General features: G+C 55.7%; 1 protein-coding gene across 1 annotated transcript in view; it reads right to left on the reverse strand.

The window, feature by feature from the left end:
* SMAP2 (small ArfGAP2) overlaps positions 1-23,283 on the reverse strand; it is a 32,435-nt gene that overhangs the window by 6,104 nt on the left and 3,048 nt on the right. The window contains exons 2-5 of the mRNA XM_064172732.1: positions 6,235-6,368; positions 4,641-4,726; positions 2,884-2,962; positions 2,066-2,152 (exon numbers count right to left, since the gene is read on the reverse strand). Of these exons, the coding sequence (XP_064028802.1) occupies positions 2,066-2,152; positions 2,884-2,962; positions 4,641-4,726; positions 6,235-6,368 (386 nt within the window). The remainder of the gene's footprint in view (positions 1-2,065; positions 2,153-2,883; positions 2,963-4,640; positions 4,727-6,234; positions 6,369-23,283) is intronic.

Consider the following 23,283-nt stretch of genomic DNA (forward strand, 5'->3'; position numbering starts at 1 on the left):
CCTCCCAGCTGAGCCATGGCCATAGAATGGGTTAGCTTGGAAGGGAGCTCAAAGCTCAGCCAGTTCCAACCCCCCCTGCCATAGGCAGGGACACCTCCCACTGCAACAGGTTGCTCAAGGTCTCATCCAGCCTGGTCCTGAACACCTCCAGGGAGGTTGGGGAGCACAGAAGCACCCAATGTGAAAGGAAGAAAGAAAGGAAGAAGGAAAGGAAGAAAGAATGGAAGAAAGTCAGAAAGAAAGGAAAAAAGGAAGGAAGAAAAAGGAAAAAAGGAAGAAAGAATGGAAGAAAGGCAGAAAGGAAGGCAGGGAGGAAGGCAGGGAGGAGGGCAGGGAGGAGGGCAGGGAGGAGGGCAGGGAGGAGGGCAGGGAGGAGGGCAGGGAGGAGGGCAGGGAGGAGGGCAGGGAGGAGGGCAGGGAGGAAGGCAGGGAGGAAGGCAGGGAGGAAGGAAAGGAGGAAGGAAAGGAGGAAGGAAAGGAGGAAGGAAAGGAGGAAGGAAAGAAGGAAGGAAGGAAGGAAGGAAGGAAGGAAGGAAGGAAGGAAGGAAGGAAGGAAGGAAGGAAGGAAGGAAGGAAGGAAGGAAGGAAGGAAGGGAGGAAGGGAGGAAGGGAGGAAGGAAGGGAGGAAGGAAGGGAGGAAGGAAGAGAGGAAGGAAGGAAGGAAGGAAGGAAGGAAGGAAGGAAGGAAGGAAGGAAGGAAGGAAGGAAGGAAGGAAGGAAGGAAGGAAGGAAGGAAGGAAGGAAGAGAAAGAAAGAAAGAAAGAAGGAAGGAAGGAAAGAAAGAAAAGTGGCTGAAAGTGTCTCCGGACAGAAAGTTTGTTCCAGCACAGCTCCAGCTCTGTGGGGAAGGATTCAGACCTTCATCTTCACAGAGCATCGTAAAAGGGGTTGGGTTTTAAGGGATCTTAAAGCTCAGCCAGTTCCAACCCCTCCCTGCCATGGGCAGAGACTTCTCCTACCAGCCCAGGTTGCTCAAGACCTCATCCACCTTGAACACCTCCAGGGAGGGAGCATCAAAGATCACATTGGGTGCTTCTGTGCTCCCCAACTTCCCTGGGCAACCTGTGCCAGGGTCTCAGCACCCTCGACCAGTGCCAGTGTTCCTCATCTTCACTCTCAATCTCCCAGCTCTAATCCATTCCCTCTCATCCCATCACTCCCAGCCCTTGGCCAAAGTCCCTCCCCAGCTCTCCAGTAGCCCCTTCAGGGCTGCTCTAAGGTCTCCCTGGAGCCTTCTCTTCTCTGGCAGGCAGAGGCAGTGACACATGAGCCTGGCCTCCACCCTAACAATCATCCCCTGACGTTTGTTGTGCTCCAACTGCCACATCTGGAGCAAGCAGCTCTGGCAGGAGCTGTCCCTGCCCATGGCAAGGGCATTGGAACTGCCTGACCTTGCAGGGCCCTTCCAGCTCAGGCCATCCTAGGAGTGTGATTTGGCTGCACAAAGTTTCATGGCAATAAGAAAATCACAGGGACCAAAACTTCTGCCTCAGCTGGTAGGAAACTTTCTGACCAGCTCTGCTTTTCTGCTCCCCTCAGCAGGTTGCTCCAGGATTCTTCCTCCAAGAGGGACTTGCTGGCTCATTCCTGGGCACTTCAGACCTCCCTGTGCCCTCCAGGTCCTGGGGGTCTGCAGCTCAAATGGATCTCTCACCCAGGAGGGACTTGGAGGCTCATTCCTGTGCCCTCCACACCCTGGGGGTGTCCAGCACCAATGGATCCCTCACCAAGAGGGACTTGGAGGCTCATTCCTGTGTGCTCCACACCCTGGGGGTGTCCAGCATCAATGGACCTCTCATCCAGGAGGGACTTGGAGGCTCATGCCTGTGCCCTCCACACCCTGGGGGTGTCCAGCACCAACAGATCCCTCACCAAGAGGGACTTGGAGGCTCATTCCTGTGCTCTTCTTGAGAGAAGCCCTCCCAGTTGAGCCATGGTCACAGAATGGGTTAGGTTGGAAGGGAGCTCAAAGCTTAGCCAGTTCCAACTCCCTACCATAGGCAGGGACACCTCCCACTAGAAGAGGTTGCTCAAAGCCTCATCCAGCCTGGCCTTTTGCTCTTACCATTTTCACCTTCTCAAAGATGATAGGTTCCAGTTTCCTCTCTGACACTGCCTCGTTGCTCCTCTTCCATTTGTCATCTTTTTCTTTCTGTCAAGACCAAAACAGCAAAGTCAAAGCTCACAGCAAGAGAGTTCACACAGAGCTGTGCAGCCCTGGAGGGGCTCAAGAAAGCTGTGGCCTTGGGGGACATTTGTAGGTGGCCATGGGGGTGCTGGGCTGGTGCTTGGACTGGATGATCTCAGAGGACTTCTCCAACCTTCCTGATTGTAGAGTTTGGCCCCAAAGGACCCTGAGCAGCAGACCCTGAGGACAGTTCCTGCTGGCTGCTCTTGTCCATCTTGCTTCCCACTGCCCCATGGCCATGCTGAGCTGGCTCTGGCTGCATCCCCAGAGGTGTCCAAGAAAGCTGTGGCCATGGCACTTGGGGGACATGGTTTAGTGGCTGTGTGGGGTTGGGTTGATGCTCAGACTCCCAGAGCCCACCCCAGACTCCCACCCCTGACTCCCCAGAGCCCACCCCTGACTCCCAGCCTCAGACTCCTTTTCCAGCTGAACCACTTCTGTGTTTCTAAGCCTCAAAGGCAGAGCTGAAGAGCTTCTGGATTGGATTTGAAGCTGGGAGTTAAGGAAATGGCCTTCAAAAGCTCCTCCCTCCCATTTCAATTCCTTTTAGAGGATGAGTGACTGCAAACCAGCCTCAGAGCAGAGCTTAGTCACTATCCCAGGACAGATTTGAACTGGTTGTGTTCCCCCAGTCCCTGCTGACTCAGAAGTGAGGCAGCCTTGGGTCTGGGCAGGCACTCAGCTGAGCCACTCACCCTGAAGGCAGAGATGTCAATGCTCCTGTCCATGTACTTCTTCTTCTCATACTTGTCCCGAATGAAGCTCTCCACAGCTCTGCAAGCAGCTTGTTAAAGACAAATGAATCAAGCCCCAGCAGCCTGACACAGTTCTCAACTGCCAGGTGGGTACAAGGTACAGGCTGTAACCAAATCAATGCCTGCTTAAAGAGCATCTCCAGCAGGGACTTGCTTAAAATAATTTGAGCCTTGGCTCCAACTCCTTTAGCTTCTCTCTGGGCTTTGTTTTTAGGCCTCTGGCTTATTTTAAGCATGAGGATGCTATAAAAGGTGCACTGAAGCAGGGTTTGAATTCCTAGAGTGTTTTCTCTGCTGCTGTGTGTTTAGTTCAGTCATCACTTAAGAGCAACAAATGTTGGTAGTGCAGAGATGAGCCAAGGGTTGGAGCAGCTCTGCTATGAGTAGAGGCTGAGGGAGATCAGCCTGGGGAGGGGAAGAATCCAGAGGGATCTTAGAGCTGCCTGACAGTGCCTGAAGGGATCCTACAGGAAGGCTGCAGAGGGAATTTTCCTGAGGGTGCCTCCAGACAGGTCAAAGGGGAATGAAGCTGAGGCAGAGCAGGGGTAGAGTGGAGCTGAGGGAGAAGTTCTTCAGTGTGAGGGTGGTGAGAGTCTGGCACAGGCTGCCCAGGGAGGCTGTGGCTGCCTCCTGCCTGAAGGAGGCCAGGTTGGATGAGGCCTTGAGCAGCCAAGCCAAGTTGAGAAGTGTCCCTGCCCATGGTGGGGAGGTTAGCTGGAGGAGATGATCTCTGAGGTCCCTTCCAAGCTGAGCCATTCCCTAACTCTGTGCAATCACAGAGGTCAGAGAAATTGATTCTCTGAGCACAAAACCACCTCAGCTTGAGCTGAAAATGGAGGTGGAGAGGTGGTCCTGGCTTTAAGATGACACCAGAAGAGTCATGTCATGCTTTAGGTTGGAAAGGGACCTTTAAAGCTCCTCTAGCCCAACCCCCCTGCACCCAGCAGGGCCATTCCCAACTAGAGCAGGTTGCTCAGAGTCCCAAACAACCTGACCTGGAATGGTTCCAGCAAGGAGGCAGCTCCCACCTCTCTGAGCAACCTGAGCCAGGCTCTCAGCACTCTCAGTGTAAAATAACTTCTCCCTTCTCTCCAGCCTAAACCTCCTTCTTCTGGTTTCAAATCATCCTCCCCTTGTCCTGTCCCAACAGACTCTGCTCAAAAGTCTGTCCCCAGCTTTCTCCTCAGCCCTTTAAGCACTGAAAGGCCACCAGAAGGTCTCCCTGGAGCCTTCTCTTCTCCAGGCTGAACAACCTCAACTCTCTCAGCCTGGCCTCACAGCAGAGCTGTCCCATCCCTCCCATCCCTGCTGTGGCCTCCTCTGGCCCAGCTCCTACAGGTCCCTGTCCTTGTGCTAAGGACTCTGTACTCACTCTCCCCTTGTTGCACTCAGCATCTGTGCCAGGCCAGAGCTACAGCTTAGTTCTCCAGACCTGTTCAACCCTTTTAGCTGCCTCCAGTGAGAGCCTGAAATGCTCAGCCCTTCTCTGCACCAGTGGTGCTGCAGCTCTCCACCCTCAGAGCTCAGCTCTTCTGCTTCACTCCCTTAGCCACCAGCTGATGGCTGAAGCAACCCCTCCAGAAGGTGCCCAGCTAAGACCTGCTCCTCCCAGCACACCCAGTGAAACCTAAAAGCAAAGAGTGCAGCTCCAAAGCAACAGGATGAAAAGGCTCCAGCAGCAGAGGAAAAAAGGATGCTGATCTGTCTGAGGTCTCCTGAAGTTCTCTGGCAGGTAGGCTTCATACAGACGATTTGCTTTGCCATTGCCCATCTCCTGCATGCACTGCAAGTCAAAGAAAGAAGGCTTCAACTGCTTGTCCCACAGCCATCAGAGCTCTGCCACATCCTAGCAGGCCAGGCTAACCAAGAGGCTCACCACAAGACCTCTGAAGTCTTCTCTGCACCTGAAAAGCCACTCTCAGGGCTGGGAGTGTGAGCCCTGCCAGCTGGCAACTCCTGATGCAGCTGCTGACTCCCAACCATGCCAAGCCTCAACAGCACTGCACAGAGTTTCTTCAGGGACAAGCAGCACATTGCTGGCCTGAAGTCACGCTGGAAACCTCAGCAAAAGGTTGAAGAGGGACAGGGATCTGCTGGAGAGAGTCCAAGGAAGGGCTAGGAGGAGGATGAAGGGATTGGAGCACTGCCTGGTGAGGAGAGGCTGAGGGCCCTGGGGCTGCTTAGTCTGGAGAAGTCTGAGAGGGAACTGAATCAATGTTTAGAACTATCTGAGGGCTGGGGGTGAGGGGGGGGACAGGCTCTGCTCACTGCTCCCTGGGACAGGACAAGGACAATCATAGAATCAGTCAGGGTGGGAAGGGACCCCAAGGAGCAGCCAGTGCCAACCCCCCTGCCATGCCCAGGGACACCCTACCCTAGAGCAGGCTGCACACAGCCTCAGCCAGCCTGGCCTCAAACACCTCCAGCCATGGGGCCTCAACCACCTCCCTGGGCAACCCATTCCAGCCTCTCACCACTCTCCTGCTCAACAACTTCCTCCTCACCTCCAGCCTCACTCTCCCCACCTTCAGCTTTGCTCCATCCACCCTGGTCCTGGCACCCCCTGACAGCATAAGAAGTCCCTCCCCAGCTTTTTTGTAGCCCACTTCAGATCCTGGAAGGCCACAAGAAGGTCCCCTGGGAGCCTCCTCTGCTCCAGCCTGCACAGCCCCAACAATGTTGGGAGCAGCAATGGATGGAAGCTGCAGCACAGGAGGTTGCAGCTCAGCACAAGGGGGAACTTCTTGCCTGGAAGGGTCCCAGAGCCCTGGCACAGGCTGCCCAGAGAGGCTGTGGAGTCTCCTTGTGTGGAGCCTTTCCAGGCCTGTCTGGATGCGTTCCTGTGTGCCCTGAGCTAGATTGGATGGTCCTGCTCTGGCAGGGGGTTGGACTGGATGGTCTCTTTGGGTCCTTTCCAACCCCTAACATCTGCTGCCAGGCAAGCAGCACCAGGACAAGGGGACAGAGCCTCAAGCTGTGCCAGGGGAGGTTCAGGCTGGATGTTAGGAGTCTCTGGGTCCCTTCCAACCCCTACCATCCTCTGAGCCTGTCAAAGAGGTGGGCAGCAGCTCCAGCCCAGAGCAGCCTTTGGCAGCTGCACCACACCAGCAAACAGACCCCCCCTGAGGTTTGCTGAGCCTGCAACGAGGTCCCCTCCACTCCCCACCTAAGCCACTCTGCTGTTTCCTCCTTGCTTCACTCCCCACCTCCGTGGCTTGTTTAGCCTCTGTCTGCTTCCAAGCTGCTGAAACCTCTCTAAAGCACCAGCACTGCTCATGTCCCACTCCTTACCTGGATCTGTTCTTGTGTCCACTGGTCAAGGTTGACAGATTTGACCCTGGAGATGTGGACCCCCAGGTTCCTGTGGATGCCAGCACAACGGATGCAGATGAAGACCCCAATGTTCCAGGATGCCCAGCGGGGCCCTGCAAAGAGGCACAAGAGTCTGACACCATCACACCCCCACCCCTGCAGCCCCTGGGAAACCACCAAGTGAACTGGGCCTGAGGTGCTGACATTTCCAGCCAGGTTAGAAATGGCAACCAGGCAGACCCCCAGCTGGATGCTGAACAGGTTTGTGGCTCCCAAGCAGGTTTTGTTGTCTCCCTCTTCCGTGGTTTTCTGAGAGCTCTGCCCCAAAACGAACTGCCAAGCTGAGGAGGAGGGGGAAGGAAACACATCTGAACCCCCCCAGGCACTTCAGAACCCTGAGTTCATCCTGCTGCAACTGATGCAGCAAGCAGCTCAGCACAAGCCTGTGCTGCTGCTGGGGGGAGAAGCTTCCTTCCTCCTGCTTGGTGGGGGTGGGAGGAGAATCTTCCTCCCTCCTGCTTGGGGGGGGTAGAATCTTCCTCCCTCCTGCTTGGGGGGGGTGGGAGGAGAATCTTCCTCCCTCCTGCTTGGGGCGGGGGGGGGGGGGTAGAATCTTCCTCCCTCCTGCTGGGGGTGAGGGGGGAAGAATCTTCCCCCCTCCTGCTGGTGGGGGGGGGAGAATCTTCCTCCCTCCTGCTGGGAGTTGGGGGGGGAGAATCTTCCTCCCTCTTGCTGGGGGTGGTGGGGGGGGAGAATCTTCCTCCCTCTGCGGGGGGGAGGGGGGGGGGGAGAATCTTCCTCCCTCCTGCTGGTTGGGGGGGGCAGAGAATCTTCCTCCCTCCTGCTTGGGGGGGATGAGGGGGAGAGAATCTTATTCCCTCCTGCTGGGGGGGAGACTCTTCCTCCCTCCTGCTGGGGGTGGTGGTGAATCTTCCTCCCTCCTGCTGGGGGTGGTGGTGGGGGAGAATCTTCCTCCCTCTGCGGGGTGGGGGGGGGGGAGAATCTTTCTTCCTCCTGCTAGGGGGGGGAGTTGTGAGAATCTTCCTCTGATGACCTTTGTGCAGTGGGCTCAGCTCCAGAACATCCACTGCTGCTCTAAGCAAGGCAGCAGAAGGCACTCAGGTGTTTGCCCTGCGCCCAATCTTCTCTTAGCCCCTCAGGAAGCCACAGCTGAGTCAAGGATCCAGACAGCACAGGCCAAACCTAGGACTTTGGCCACCACAGAGAGCCAGGAGCAGATCCCAGGCTGGGATCCTGCCTCCAGGACTGCTTCACAGTTCACTCCAGAGGTTCTCCAGCTCCAGCACCGGGCTGATGGTTTGCATGCGGCACTCAGACAGGCAGGAGAGCTCCAAGGTGGAGGAGGGAGAGGAGATCATGCCAAGGAGGTAGAAGAAAACCACAAGGGAGACATTAAGAAGCTTGGGTTGACTCCCTGCAAACAAGAAACCCAGCAGGGCATGGTCCTGGGGTCAGCAGAGGTCCAGAGAACTGTCCCCACTTGCAGCCAGCATCTGCTGCCCATCGACAGCCTGAGTCCTTCTGAGCCACAGAGGGTTAGGGGCTGGAAGGGACCTCCAAAGATCATCCAAATCCAACTCCCCCTGCCAGAGCAGAGCACCCAGGAAGGCATCCAGGAGGGTTTGGAATGACTCCAGGGAAGGAGGCTCCACAACCTCTCTGTGCAGCCTGCTCCAGGGCTCTGCACCCTCACAGGGACAAAGTTTTCCCTCCTGTTCCCATGGCACCTCCTCTGCTCCAGCTTGCCCCCAGTGCCCCTTGTGCTGTCCTTGGACACCCCTGAGCAGAGCCTGGCTCCTGCCCTGCACATCTTTATCACAGCACTGAGGGCAGCCCTCAGGCTCCTCTGCTCCCAGCTCCCTCAGCCTGGCCTCACAGGAGATGCTCCACTGCCTGCAGCAGCTGTGGGGCTCTGGGCTGGACTCTTTCAAGCAGTCCCCTGAGGTTCTTCTTGACCTGAGGAGCCCAAAACTGGACACAGCCTTCCAGATGTAGCCTCACCAGAGCAGAGGGACAAGCCAACCTCTCTGACCTACTCACCACAGCCCTTCTAACCCACCCCAAGATGCCAGTGGCCTTCTTGGCCATTACTGGCTCAATGAGCATCCTTCTGCAGGCAGCTCAGCCTCAGAAGTAGTCCTGTGTGGTGCCAGACCTGCAGGTTTTCACCCTGCAGCTGCCAGCCACTCACCCAGCTCCACCAGACAGCTTCCACCATGGCTTGGGCCATCACTGGAGCCCAAGGACCACAGCAAAGCCATGCCCTGAACCAAGGCCCTGGCAGAGCTGGCACTGCACTGGGCTGCCCCTTCTTGCAGGCACTGGTGCAGATGGAGTTGTTCTGCCTCCTCTTGCCAGAGTGCAAGCAGCAAACCTCAGAGCTAAGGAGCCTGAGGGAGGAGAGGGGAAGAGGTGGGGGAAGTGTCATTTCCAAGCCCTAAAAAAGCAGCACTTGATCTGCCTCTCCTAGAGGCATGTTAACAGTTTCATCCCTATCTGCTGGCAAGGTTTAGGCTAGCCTGAGGGATTTGGGAGTGCTAAAAGCAATCAGGGGCTCAGAGGCTCTTCCAGGGCTGAAAGTGTGGAAGCTTTGACTTAGCTGCAGCCCAGCCAACTGCTGGTATGGGTATAAGTAGGTCTTCAGGGAGCCTCTCCTGGCTTCTCCTGCCCTTGTGGGTCTTTGTGGAGCCTCTTCTGTCCTGTGTCCCCTTCTTCTGTCCCTGGCTGCCTGGCAGCAGAGCCCAACCCCACCTGGCTACAGCCTCCCTGCAGGCAGCTGCAGGCAGCAATGAGCTCTGCCCTGAGCCTCCTCTGCTGCAGGCTGCACCCCCCCAGCTCCCTCAGCCTCTCCTCTCAGGGCTGTGCTCCAGGCCCCTCCCCAGCCTTGCTGCCCTGCTCCAAACACCTTCCAGCACCTCAACATCTCTCTGCAATTCAGGAGCCCAGAACTGGACACAGCACTGCAGGGGTGGCCTGAGCAGTGCTGAGCACAGGGGCAGAAGAACCTCCCTTGTCCTGCTGCCCACACTGCTCCTGAGCCAGCCCAGGATGCCATTGGCTCTGCTGCCCACCTGGGCACTGCTGCCTCCTCTGCAGCTCCTCTCTCCCAGCACCCCCAGGTCCCTCTCTGCCTGGCTGCTCTCAGCCACTCTGTCCCCAGCCTATAGCACTGCCTGAGGTTGTTTTGTCCTTGATGTTTTTGTGTTGGAGCCTTTCAGCCAAATTCAGACTCTCATCCCCATCTGCTTTGGAGCAGCAGAGCTGTGTCCCAAATGCCAGGCCAGGATTCAGGACCGAATGCATCAGAGCAGGGACTCACCCTTTAAACAGCACCTAAAGATGCCAGGCAGCATGCAAGGCATGGGAATAAAAGGCTTTAGCTGAGTGCTAAGCCTGTGGCACCCAAGGTGAAGCCAGGAAGCCTGATCCCCCCCAGCCCAATTTGGTTTATTTGTGGCACTCCCTCCCAGACAGACCCTGAGAGCTCCAACGTGAGAGTGCCAGCAGGATTAAGCAGCAGAGTCAAGGTTAGATTTAACCTCCAGATATATTTAGCCTCTAGAGGGCTAAAAGGATTAGCAGGCAGCCAGATACTACAGCAGGGCTGCCCTAAGCAGCTCACTGCTTTGTCACATGGACCAGCACAAAGCCACTGGGATGCCACCCAGGAGACTCAGTGCCACTGCCTCCATCACCCATCCTGCCTGGGGAGGAGTAGAGTGGTGGTGAATGGTGCCACATCCAGCTGGCAGCTGTCACTGGTGGTGTCCCTCAGGGACCAGTGCTGGGCCCCATCCTCTTTAACATCTTCAGAGATGATCTGGATGAGGGCATGGAGTCAGTCATCAGCAAGTGTGCAGATGACACCAAGCTGGGGGCAGATGTGGCTGGGTTGGAGGGCAGAAGGGCTCTGCAGCAGGACCTTGACCACCTGCACAGATGGGCAGAGGCCAATGGGATGGCATTCAATAGCTCCAAGTGCAGGGTGCTGCACTTTGGCCACAGCAACCCCATGCAGTGATACAGGCTGGGGTTGGAGTGGCTGAGAGCAGCCAGACAGAGAGGGATCTGGGGGTGCTGATTGATACCCACCTGAACATGAGCCAGCAGTGTGCCCAGGTGGCCAAGAGAGCCAGTGGCATCCTGGCCTGCATCAGGAATGGTGTGGCCAGCAGGAGCAGGGAGGTCATTCTGCCCCTGTACTCTGCACTGGTTAGACCTCACCTTGAGTGCTGTGTTCAGTTCTGGGCCCCCCAGTTTAGGAGGGACATTGAGATGCTTGAGCGTGTCCAGAGAAGGGCAACGAGGCTGGGGAGAGGCCTTGAGCACAGCCCTACGAGGAGAGGCTGAGGGAGCTGGGATTGGTTAGCCTGGAGAAGAGGAGGCTCAGGGCAGACCTCATTGCTGTCTGCAACTACCTGAGGGGAGGTTGTGGCCAGGAGGAGGTTGCTCTCTTCTCTCAGGTGGCCAGCACCAGAACAAGAGGACACAGCCTCAAGCCCATGGCTCACCTTTGTGGCCTCCTCTGGCCACACAGAACTCTGTGTCCTCCTTGTGCTGAGGACAGACACCAGAACTGGACACAGAATCAGCACACATTTCAGAGCCCAGCTAAACTCTCAGTTCTGACATATTAAGCTTGGACCAACCCATCCTGGGATGCATTCCTAGCCTGGCAGGGGTTGCAGGAAGGTCAGGAGCTTAAAAGCATCCACTGCTTGGCCAGTTTCCATCTGAGAAAGCTGCCCTGGCTCTTTGGATGTATTCCTAAGCCAGGATGCTCCAGCATCCAGCAGAGACCAGAAAGCTCTGTGCAAGAAACTCATCTGCCCAGTCACTGCTTCCATGAGACACTTTTCCAGCCTGCTTTACATCGAACCTGTCAAAACAAACCCCACATACCAAGCTGGTCATACCAGCTCGAGTTAGCAGCTAAGTTGGCATCATCAATGCCCACAAGGTCTGCATCAATCATCTGCCCTTGCTGTAAAGGCTCCCAATTGCCTCCAGGCTCCCAGCACAGCCTTGGTTGCTTCACACCAGGGTTTAGCCACTTGCCAAAAGCAGCCTCAGGGGTTGAGGTTGATTGCTAGGAGCAGCTTCTGGACTGAAAGGGTTCCCAAAGACTGGAACAGGCTGCCCAGGTTGGTGCTTGAATCCTCCACCCCCAGAGGTGCTCCAAAGCCGTGCAGCTGCGGTGCTGAGGGGACACAGCTCAGCACCAGACTTGGAAGTGTTTTGAACCAAGGAATTCCAAAGGGATTCACTCCTCACAGCTTGGAGATGTTTTGGCTCAAGTTTGCTGCTGCAACTTCCCCTCAGCAATAAACCCTGCAGAAGGCATTTGAAAATAAAGCAGGAGTTGGCTGCAGAAGCCTCTGCTCTTTTGAGGGGGAGGGTCAGGAGTAGGGAGGGGAAGGGAAGAGGGAGGAGGGAGAAGAGGGGGAAAAAAAAAAGAGGAAAGAACATAAAAATAGCTGCTTTCAGAGGCAGGAAGGAGAGCAGATCACCACTGAAAGCCTGATGAAATATTCTTAGTGCAAACAACCATCTGAGCTGCCAGCTCCCTGCCTGCCAGAGCTGCAGCTGCAAGAGGGGAGATGTGGCTGCAAGGTCCCCTGGATCCCACTGAAGGCTGCTGGGGGTGGGCTGGGTTGCAGGCAGCCCCTCAGCACTGCCCAGTGTGTGTGTGGGGAGGAAGTGGATGTGGGAATTTCTCCTTGGAAGTGGATAATCCCTGCCAAGAGGACAGTCACATCCTCTCCTCCAAGCTTCCAGCAGCTCTTGGAAATGCCTCAGCGAGTGGCAGCTGAAAAGCTTTGCTTTTTGGGGAGCCAAATGAGGGAAGAGGCAGAGCTTATAGAATGGGTTAGGTTGGAAAGGACCTCAAAGATCAGTCAGCTCCAACCCATGCCATAGGCAAGGACACCTCCCACTTAAACAGCTTGCTCAAGGCCTCATCCAACCTGGTCCTGAGCACCTCCAGGGAGGGAGCATCCACAACCTGTGCCAGTGCCTCCCCACACTCACTTTAAACAATCTCTTCCTAATCTCCAGGCTCAATCTCCTCTCTTCCAGCTCAAAACCATTGCCTCTCATCATAGAATCAAGCAGGCTGGAAGAGAGCTCCAAGCTCAGCCAGTCCAGCCTAGCACCCAGCCCTGCCCAACCAACCAGACCATGGCACTAAGTGCCCCAGCCAGGATTGGCTTCAACACCTCCAGGCACAGCCACTCCACCACCTCCCTGGGCAGCCCATTCCAGTGCCAATCACTCTCTCTGACAACAACTTCCTAACAACATCCAGCCTCAACCTGCCCTGGCACAGCTTCAGGCTGTGTCCCTTTCTTCTGTCCCTGGCTGCCTGGCAGCAGAGCCCAACCCCACCTGGCTACAGCCTCCCTGCAGGCAGCTGCAGGCAGCAATGAGCTCTGCCCTGAGCCTCCTCTGCTGCAGGCTGCACCCCCCCAGCTCCCTCAGCCTCTCCTCACAGGGCTGTGCTCCAGGCCCCTCCCCAGCCTTGCTGCCCTTCTCCTACCCCTTGTAGAAAATCCCTCCCCAGCTTCCTTGGGTACTGTGGGAAGCTGCTCTAAGGTGTCCCTGGAGCCTTCTCTTCTCCAGCTTCTCAGAGCTGTGCAATATCTGAGTGCCCAGTGGCCTTGAAAGCAGCTGCCCAGCAGTGTTTGATGTAAGCAAAGCCGTGGGAAGCCTGCAGAAGCAGCCTCCAGCACACATCTCCTCACTGGGACTATCTTGTCCTTCCCAGAAGCGCTGCGATGATGCAGCCGCAGATGGAAGGAGGTGGAGGAAATGAGAAGCTGCTGTGAGCAGCAGGGTGGGGTCCTTCCTGCTGTCTCCAAGGGATGCTTATGACTCGAGTCAATTAATTGTGCAAGGGAAGATGCCAGGCAGATGCTGCAACAGGAATCCAGGCAGGAGGACTGCTTCACATGGCTGATACCTACGCAGCCTGAAGGTAGAGCACTCAGGCGGCTGCCATCGCCCACGGGTATCCTGTGCTCAGCAGGCTGTGGCCAGCAGCACACCCGAGCCAGAGCCTGGCACTGCTGGGTTCAAGGCACCACATCCCCAACAGGCAAACCCTAGAATGGCTCAGGATGGAAGGGACCTCAGAGATCATCTACTCCAACCCCACGGGCAGAGACACCTCTCAGCTAGGCTCAGCCGCTCAAGGTCTCATCCAGAGCCAAAGCTTCTGGAATGGGTTCGGTTGGAAAGGACCTCAAGGATCAGCCAGCTCCAACCCCCTGCCATAGGCAGGGACATCTCCCACTAGAACAGGTTGCCCAAGGTCTCATCCAGCCTGGCCTTGAACACTCCCCAGGCAGGAGGCAGTCACAGCCTCCCTGGGCAGCCTGTGTCAGAGTCTCACCACCCTTGTACCGAAGAACTTCTTCCTCAGCTCCACTCTAACCCTGCTCTGTCTCAGCTTCAAACCATTCCCCCTTGGCCTGCCTCTAGACACCCTGATGAAAAGTCTCTCTGCAGGCTTCCTGCAGGATCCCTTCAGGCACTGGCAGGCAGCTCTGAGGTCCCCCTGGAGTCTTCTCCTCTCCAGGCTGAACATCCTCAGCTCCCTCAGCCTGTGCTCATAGCAGAGCTGCTCCATCCCTTTATGGCCTCCCCTGGACTCACTCCAGCAGCTCTGTGTCCTTCTTGTCCTGGGGACACCAGAACTGGATGCAGCACTTGAGGTGAGGTCTGAGCAGAGCAGAGCAAAGGGGCAGAACCCCCTCTCTTACCCTGCTGGCTCCCATCACCTCCTCTTTTTTCCACACCCTGCCTTTTCCCTTCCCCCTTTTTTTCTTCCCCACCTTTTCACTCCCCACAGTAACCCCCATGCCAGTGAGCATTGGCAGGGTTGACCATAACACAAAGCAGGACATGGAAGTGTTGGAGCCAGTCCAGAGGAGGCCACCAAGATGCTGAGAGGGCTGCAGCAGCTCTGCTCTGAGCACAGGCTGAGAGAGTTGGGGCTGTGCAGCCTGGAGAAGAGAAGGCTTGGAGGAGACCTTGGAGTGGCCTTGCAGGATCTGAAGGGGACTCCAGGAGGGCTGGGGAGGGACTATTGACAAGGTCTGGTAATGAGAGGAGGAGGAGGAGGAGGAGGAGGAGGAATGGGTTTGAAGTGGCAGAGGGGAGACTGAAACTGGATGTGAGGAAGTTGTTTGCAGTGAGGGTGCTGAGACACTGGCACAGGTTGAGGGTGGTGAGACACTGGCACAGCTTGCCCAGGGAGGCTGTGGAGCACAGAAGCACCCAATGTGATCAGAGATCACATTGGGTGCTTCTGTGCTCCACAACCTCCCTGGAGGTGTTCAGGACCAGGTTAGATGAGGCCTTGAGCAAGTGGGAGGTGTCCCTGCCTCTAGCAGGGGGTTGGAACTGGCTGAGCTTTGAGGTCCCTTCCAACCTAACCCATTCTCTGATGCTATAAGCAGAGCTAAGCAGTTTAAGGAGGCACTGAAGGCTCACTCCTCAGCACAGGTAAATCCCAACCCCCCCAGGCAGGGGAAGCTTTGCTCTAGGATAGATTCTCTCTTAAAAGCTCCAAACTCTTGTCCTACATTTCCTGGGACACGAGAAGTCATCAGCACTGTTCTGGATCAAGCTGAAGGAGAGCTAAAAGCTATTCTTGATTCTCTAGCTGGGGTTTTTGGTAACCTATTTGCATGTTTGAAGGATCAATTACCTTTAGAGTGCAGAGGCATGTTCTAAAGAGGCTGGCACACCAGTCCTGGGCACAGCTGATGCCTTATGTGAGCCCTCCAGCAGTTACTATAGGAACCAACTTTTACTTCACCCTTTAAGTTGCAGCTGGTTGAGTCCTTGCCCATGGCAGGGAGGCTGCAGTAGGTGACCTCTGAGGTCCCTTCCAAACTAAGCCATTCTGTGCTCTGACAATCAGAGTGGGTTTGAGTCACAGAATGGCTCAGGCTGGAAGAGATCTCAGAGATCATCTCCAACCTCCCTGCCATGGGCAGGGACACCTCTCAACTAGGCTCAGCTGATCAAGGTCTCATCCAGCCTGGCCTTGAACATCTCCAGGCAGGAGGCATCCACAGCCTCTCTGGGCAGTCTGTGCCAGACTCTTGCCACCCTCACACTGAAGAGCTTCTTCCTGAGCTCCAATCTAACCCTCCTCTGCCTCAGCCCATTCCTCCTTGCTCTGTTTCAGACACCCCCACAAAAAGCCTCTCTGCAGCCTTCCTGCAGGATCACTTCAGGCACTGGAAGGCAGCTCTGAAGTCTCCCTGGAGTCGTCTTCTCTCCAGGCTGAACACCCTCAGCCTGTCCTCATAGCAGAGTTGCTCCAGCCCTTGGCTCATCCTTGTGACCCTCCTCTGGACTCTCTCCAGCAGCTCTGTGTCCTCTGCCACATTCCCCACAAGCTCTCCACGTCCCAGGTGGCTCAGCACAGCTGGGGCAGAAGCCCACCACTGCTAAAGCTGGCAGGGGTTGCAGAGACATCCTCTGCTTGCAGCATTACCTTTGTTATCTATTCCTGGCAGACCTGCATCCCTCTGTGTGACTCAGAGCTCTGTGGAGCTAATTTCTTCCTCCCCACCACCAAGCAAGCACAAAACAGTTCCAGAGTAACCTCCTCCTCCTCCCCTCAAGCTGCTGTTTCTTTACTCACTTTGAATAGGAAGCTGCAACTAAGTACAAGGAGGTGTAGGTAGGCTCAGGCTCACAGCTAGACAGAGCTGTGCCCTCTCTTCCCTGCCAGCCTTACACCCTGGCAGCTTTATCCTTTCACTAAGGGTTAAGGTCAGGCTCACCAAGCCACTTAACACTCACTGCTAACACAGCTTCACACACAGGACTGCTCCTTCCACGCCTGGCTTCTGAAGAGCAGAACAGTTCCAAAGCTGAAGAGAAAATGCAGCACCAAATCCCAGCATGGTAGAGCTGGAAGGGACCTCTGGAGATCTTCCAGCCCAACTCCCCCTGCTCCAGCAGGGGTACTCACAGCAGCTTGCCCTGGAGCAGAGTGGCCAGGGTGGGTTGGAAGTTCTGCAGAGGAGACTCCACCACCTCTCTGGGCAGCCTGCTCCAGGCCTCCAGCAGCCTCACACCAAAGCATTTTCTCCTGCTGTTCAAGAGGCACCTCCTGGGTTCCAGTTTGTGCTTCTTAGAATTGAGTCAGAATCAAACAGGTTGGAAGAGACCTCTGAGCTCAGCCAGTCCAACCTAGCACCCAGCCCTGGCCAATCAACCAGACCATGGCACTAGCCAGGCTTAAACACCTCCAGAGATGGTGACCCCACCACCTCCCTAGGCAGCCCATCCCATCTTGTCCTGTCCCTGGGCACCAGTGAGAAGAGTCCAGCCCCATCCTCTTCCCCTCCACCCTTCAGGTCTTGCAGAGGATTGCTCAGATCCCCTCTGGGGCTGTTCTTCCCCAGGCTCTCACCCTTTACTCCTCACAGAGCTGCTTCAGACCCCTCAGCATCTTTAGAGCTTCCTCTGGACTCTATCCAGCAGTCTCCTGCCCCTCTTCAACTGGGGAGCTCACAGCTTGACACAACACTCCAGATGTGACCTCACTAGGGCAGAGCAGAGGAGAAGAAAACCTGCCCCCACCCCACTGGGCACTACCTTCATCATTCCCCCAGGGAGCACTCCTGAAGGCACTGCAGAACACTGGGACTGCAGCTGAGACCTGCAGTGAGCACACCAGGCACATCCACACCCCCCAGGCAAGCTCCTCTTACGTAAGGCTCAGCTCTCTCCTCACCCAAGAGGTTTCCAAGGCAAGCTGCAGAGCTCCAATCCCACCACTTTGGGGTGGCTGTGGCCTTTTGGTTGCTGCTGCTGAAGCCCACTGCAGGCAAGCAGGGTAAGCAGCACTGCCCACTGCTTCAGCTCCCCCCTCATCAGCACTTCTCCATCACATGCACCACTTCTAGGCAGCTATTTTTTTCCCCACCCAAGTTCCCAGTAAAAGCAGGCTGAGAAGGAAGGACATTCAGCTGCACTTCAATAGTCTGCTGATGGAGGAGTTGAGTCACAGCAGGTTTCTGGGGGCTGTTAGCAAGGTGGTTTAGCTCCCTACCAGTCTGGCTGGACTAAACCAAGTGGAACAAGCTGCCTTTCCCCATTCCACTTCAAGTTACCCTCCCTTAAGTGCAGCTGCTCTAGCCCCAAGCTTTTCATCCTGCTTTTCCTGCTTCCCATCCAATATTGAACTACCTCTTCCCAAGTCCTCCCCTTCCTGCAGGACAAACTGAGGGATTAGCTCTGGCTCTGTGTTGTGTTCAGCAATAGGTTTTCCATCTGAGGTTAGAAGGGGATGACTTTGGCATGGCAGCCACAGGTCCCACAAGACACAAAGGGTGAAGGGAAACTTGAGACAAACCAGGAGCAGCACAGGGCAGCCTTAACTGATGGCCAGGCAGCAATCCTTGCTGGTGCTCCCTGAGGAGGAACCTGCCGTCCTGATGCCAACACCGCTGGATCCAAGGAGCCTGTTGGGTGGATGGGACTGGAGGAGCAGAGGAAGGAAAGTTTGGGAGAAGGAGAGAATCAAATAGAATTAGCTGCAAGTTCCACAAGTTCAGCACAGAGCTTTAGAGGCAGAGAAGAATCCACTTGGTGCAAGTGTTACCCCACACAAGACATCTCCCCCTTTCACTGAAGGTCAAGCCCAGCTTGCAGATCACACCACAGTCTTCCATCTGCCTTGGAGCTTCAGCCTCCAGACTCATCCTGAGGCTCAGCAGCCTGCCTGCAGACACTCAGACTGTTCAGCAGCTCTGCTACCTTACACACAAAACCACAACAGCAACTCAGCCACCCTCAGGAGGCACAAGAAATGCGCTGGCAGAAGAGGTCCTGCTCTCAGAATCAAGCAGGCTGGAAGAGACCTCTGAGATCATCAACTCCAACTCATCACCTAACCCTTCTAATAAACCAACCCATGGCACTAAGTGCCCCAACCAGCCTCCTCTTAAACACCTCCCTGGGCAGCCCATTCCAATGCCAATCACTCTCTGCCAACAGCTTCCTCCTAACATCCAGCCTGAACCTCCCCTGGCACAGCTTGAGGCTCTGTCCCCTTGTCCTGGTGCTGCTTGCCTGGCAGCAGATGTCAGGGGTTGGAAGGGACCCAAATTGATCATCCAGTCCAACCCTCTGCCAGAGCAGGACCATCCAATCTAGCCCAGGGCACACAGGAACACAGCCAGACAGGCCTGGAAAGGCTCCACAGAAGGAGACTCCACAACCTCCCTGGGCAGCCTGTGCCAGGGCTCTGGGACCCTTCCAGGCAAGAAGTTCCCCCTTGTGCTGAGCTGCAACCTCCTGTGCTGCAGCTTCCATCCACTGCTGCTTGTCCTATCCCAGGGAGCAGTAAGCAGAGCCTGTCCCCCCCTCCTGACCCCCAGCCCTCAGACAGTCATAGACATTGACTCAATCCCCTCTCAGTCTTCTCTTCTTCAATCAAGTAATGAAGATGCCTCTCACATACAAACTCTCACCCCTAAGTTCCACTGGCAGACAGCAACCTACTGCTCCAGCACAGGATGCACCCCAGGAGGTGCTCATCCACTCCCCCTTGCTCACCTCACCCACAGCTACTGCAGGCAGAACATCTGCAATGCAAAGAGGAAGAAGCAGGGGAAAGATCTCCCCCAGCTTCCTCCCAAGACCTCTAACCACAGCAGTGTTTACTGCTGCAGAAGCAAAAACTAAGGCAACACTTCAAGTTTGCTTTCACTTCCCTCACCCTTTCTGCTCCACTTCAACAACCCTGAGACACTGCCTCAACCCCCCTGAGTCCCTGGACACCACCAAAACTCCCCTAAAATCTGGGACATTCCCCATCCAGGGAAGCCACCAGGGTCACATCTCTGCCATTTCAAGTTCATCTCTGCAGCTCTTCCAGAAAAGTGCTGCAAAGAAAGCAAGGGAATAGAAGTGAATCAGGGTGGAAGAGAGCTCCAAGCTCAGCCAGCCCAACCCAGCACCCAGCCCTGCCCAACCAACCACACCATGGCACTAAGTGCCCCAGCCAGGATTGGCTTCAACACCTCCAGCCACGGCCACTCCACCACCTCCCTGGGCAGCCCATTCCAATGCCAATCACTCTCTCTGACAGCAACTTCCTCCTCACAGCCAGACTCAACCTGCCCTGGCACAGCTTCAGCCTGGGTCCCCTTCTTCTGGTGCTGGCTGCCTGGCAGCAGAGCCCAACCCCACCTGGCTACAGCCTCCCTGCAGGCAGCTGCAGACAGCAATGAGCTCTGCCCTGAGCCTCCTCTGCTGCAGGCTGCACACCCCCAGCTCCCTCAGCCTCTCCTCACAGGGCTGTGCTCCAGGCCCCTCCCCAGCCTTGCTGCCCTTCTCTGGGCACCTTCCAGCACCTCAACAGAGAGGTCACCACTGTCTCCAGCAGCTTGCCCCAAGAGGTGTCTTGGGAAGAGTGATGCAGCTCACAGAAGTCACCTTGATTCCAGACATGAGGGAAGGAGAACATACTGGAGAAATTGGCTTGCTCCCCTTCCTCACTTGAAGGATCAGGCTAGGAGATACCTGTCAGCATCATCTGATGACAAGCAGGGCACGAGGATACCACAGAAGACTTTTGAGGGCAGAAGGGCTTGAAGATAGCAAAGTGCCTACCAGCGTGGCACAGCAAACAGGAGCTGTTTGCTAAACTGGTGCCAGAGGGCAGGGTCCAACCAGCAGTCAACAGCAGAGAGCTGATGGTGCTGAGAAGGAGGCTTTAGCACCGAGGTGCTGCCCCAGCAGCACTGCAGCTCACATCTCCAGCTCTGCAGAGAAGTGGAAAGAACAGAGCAGTGAAACCCAGCAAGCAGTTAGGTCACTGGGAACAGGCACAATGGCAGCGTGGGTGGCATCTGAACAGCCTCTGCCTGTGCCATGAGAGCTCTGAAATGCTCAGATGGAGCACCAAAAGGCACCAGCACCACAGCCAGCAACCAGCATAAAGGCAACATCCCAGTGCCAAAGTGTCTTATAGGTGCTCCAGCAGCTGCCAGCTTCTGATTCCACCTTCAGCTTTGGTAAACTCCTGCAAGCAGAGCAGGCACTGGGTTGGAAGAGAGCCTCAAAGGTCATCTTAGCCAACCCCCTGCAGTCAGCAGGGACACCTCCAACTAGAGCAGATTCCTCAGGGTCCCAGCAAGTGTGACCTTGAATGTCTGCAACCACATCTTTGGGCAACCTGTTCCAGTATTTCACCACTCTCACCAGGAAGAACTTCCTCCTGCTGGCCAAAAAAATCCTTCAGATGCTGCGTGTGAGCTGACAAAGAGGAAGCTGCCCTGAGGAGAACACTCTGCCACCACCACCCAACTCTCCTCAGCATCATTTACTCAGTGGCCAAGCTCCAGTTGTGATCCTGGCAGAGTGCTCTTCCCAGACCTGTATGTAAGGATGTTCTTTAGGTGCTTCAGCTTGGAACTGGCTAAAACCAGAGCCTGCCCAGACAAGGAGCTCCAAATGCAGGTAGAGAGGTGCTGAAGCTGGCAAACAGCACATGGCCTCCCATCAGCACAGGCAGAGGGTTTCAGTTTAAGGAGCCCTCTCAACCAAACTGTGACCTCTGCTCAGCACAGGCAGAGGGTTTCAGCTCTGAAGGAGCCTTCTCAACCAAACTGTGACCTCTGCTCAGCACAGGCAGAAGGTTTCAGCTCTGAAGGAGCCTTCTCAACCAACTGTGACCTCTCCTCAGCACAGGCAGAAGGTTTCAGCTCTGAAGGAGCCTTCTCAACCAACTGTGACCTCTCCTCAGCACAGGCAGAGGGTTTCAGCTCTGAAGGAGCCTTCTCAACCAACTGTGACCTCTCCTCAGCACAGGCAGAGGGTTTCAGCTCTGAAGGAGCCTTCTCAACCAAACTGTGACCTCTGCTCAGCACAGGCAGAAGGTTTCAGCTCTGAAGGAGCCTTCTCAACCAACTGTGACCTCTGCTCAGCACAGGCAGAAGGTTTCAGCTTTGAAGGAGCCTTCTCAACCAAACTGTGACCTCTGCTCAGCACAGGCAGAAGGTTTCAGCTCTGAAGGAGCCTTCTCAACCAAACTGTGACCTCTCCTCAGCACAGGCAGAAGGTTTCAGCTCTGAAGGAGCCTTCTCAACCAACTGTGACCTCTCCTCAGCACAGGCAGAAGGTTTCAGCCCTGCTCTACCAAGCCCACCACTGAACCACATCATAGAATGCTCTGGGCTGGAGGGGACCTCCAAAGCTCATCCAGTCCAAGCCTCTCTGCACTCAGCAGGGATCAGGCTGCCCACAGCCAGCCTTCTTCAGCCTTACCTTGAGTATCTCCAGGCATGGAGCCTCAACCCCCTCCCTGGCAATCTTGCTGCAGTGCTCCAGCACCCTCCTGGTGCAGAATTAGTTCCTAACATCCAACCTCAGTCTGCTCTGCTCTAGTTTGAAGCCATTGCCCTCGTCCTGTCCCTCCAGGCCTTTGCAAACAGCCTCTCTCCACTCCACCACCCTCATGGTGAAGCCCCACAGCTCTAAAGGACACCCAAGGATGGTGACTCCACCACCTCCCTGGGTGCTTCCAGTGCCTGACAATCCCTTCACTGAAACTTCTTTCCCCTGAAGTCCAACCTAATGCTCCCCTGGTGCAGCTTGGGGCCATTGAAGGGAGCCTACAAGAAAGATGGGGAGGGACTTTAGGCTGTTCAGTCTCTCAGGTGACCTTCTTGTGGCCTTCCAGTATTTGAAGTGGGCTACAAAAAAGCTGGGAAGGGACTTTTGAAGCTATCAGGGAGTGTCAGGAGTGGGGGGAATGGAGCAAAGGTGGAGGTGGGGAGAGTGAGGCTGGAGGTGAGGAGGAAGTTGTTGAGCAGGAGAGTGGTGAGAGGCTGGAATGGGTTGCTCAGGGAGGTGGTTGAGGCCCCATGGCTGGAGGTGTTTGAGGCCAGGCTGGCTGAGGCTGTGTGCAGCCTGCTCTAGGGTAGGGTGTCCCTGGGCATGGCAGTGGGGTTGGAACTGGCTGCTCCTTGTGGTCCCTTCCAACCCTGACTGATTCTATGATTCCCTCTTCTTCTACCACCAGTTCCTGGGGAGAAAGGACCAACACCCACCTCAGGACAACCTCCTTTCAGGCAGCTGTACAACATGATAAGGGCTCCTCCTAAGGAGCTGGAGTTCTGCATTTGCAGGCTGCCCTGCCAGGAGGAGAAGTTAGATAAGCAGCCCAGAACAAAGTAACCTGGGAAGTGTGATGAGAATTTGTCTCCCCAGCAGATGCACTGCTGTCTCGTGCCTCACCAAGACAAGATAAGGCAGCTATTTTTTGCCCTTGGCACTGGCAGCAGGAGCCAAGAGATAAGTGATTGGCAAGTAGGAGGAAACCTCTGCTGCCTGCCAACATCATCCTGTTCAGCCTACGTGGTCAACCCAAGCCAGGTGTGAAATGCACCTCAGCATCTGCTGCCTCCAAGAGAAGGCAGGTCCTCAGCATCAGGTTAGGGGGGGTTTAGCAGAGCAGGGCTGAAAACAAACCTCCAGCACATCATCCTTCAGCTTGCTTAGTGGTGTTCAGAGATCAGAGGGCTGGAGCACTTCTCCTGTGAGGAGAGACTGAGGGAGTTGGGGCTGATCAGGCTGCAGAGGGGAAGACCCCCAGGTGACCTGTGACCAGATTGATCTAGGGTAGGTTGCCCCTGTCTGTGGCAGGGGGATTGGAACTAGATGTTCTTGTGGCCCCTTCCAACCCTGAGTGATTCTGTGACCTGTCAGGATCTGAAGGGGGCTACAAGAAAGCTGGGAAGGGACTTTTTAGGCTCTTAGGTAGGGATAGGAGTGGGGGGAATAGAACAAAGCTGGAAATGGGGAGAGTCAGAGTGGATGTTAGGGGGAAGTTGCTCAGCATGAGGGTGGTGAGAGCCTGGAATGGGTTGCCCAGGGAGCTGGGAGAAGCCTCATCCCTGGAGGTGTTTAAGGCCAGGCTGGCTGAGGCTGTGGGCAGCCTGCTCTAGTGTGAGGTGTCCCTGCCCATGG

Source organism: Pogoniulus pusillus, chromosome 37, assembly GCF_015220805.1.
Source record: "Pogoniulus pusillus isolate bPogPus1 chromosome 37, bPogPus1.pri, whole genome shotgun sequence".
Taxonomy (NCBI): domain Eukaryota; kingdom Metazoa; phylum Chordata; class Aves; order Piciformes; family Lybiidae; genus Pogoniulus; species Pogoniulus pusillus.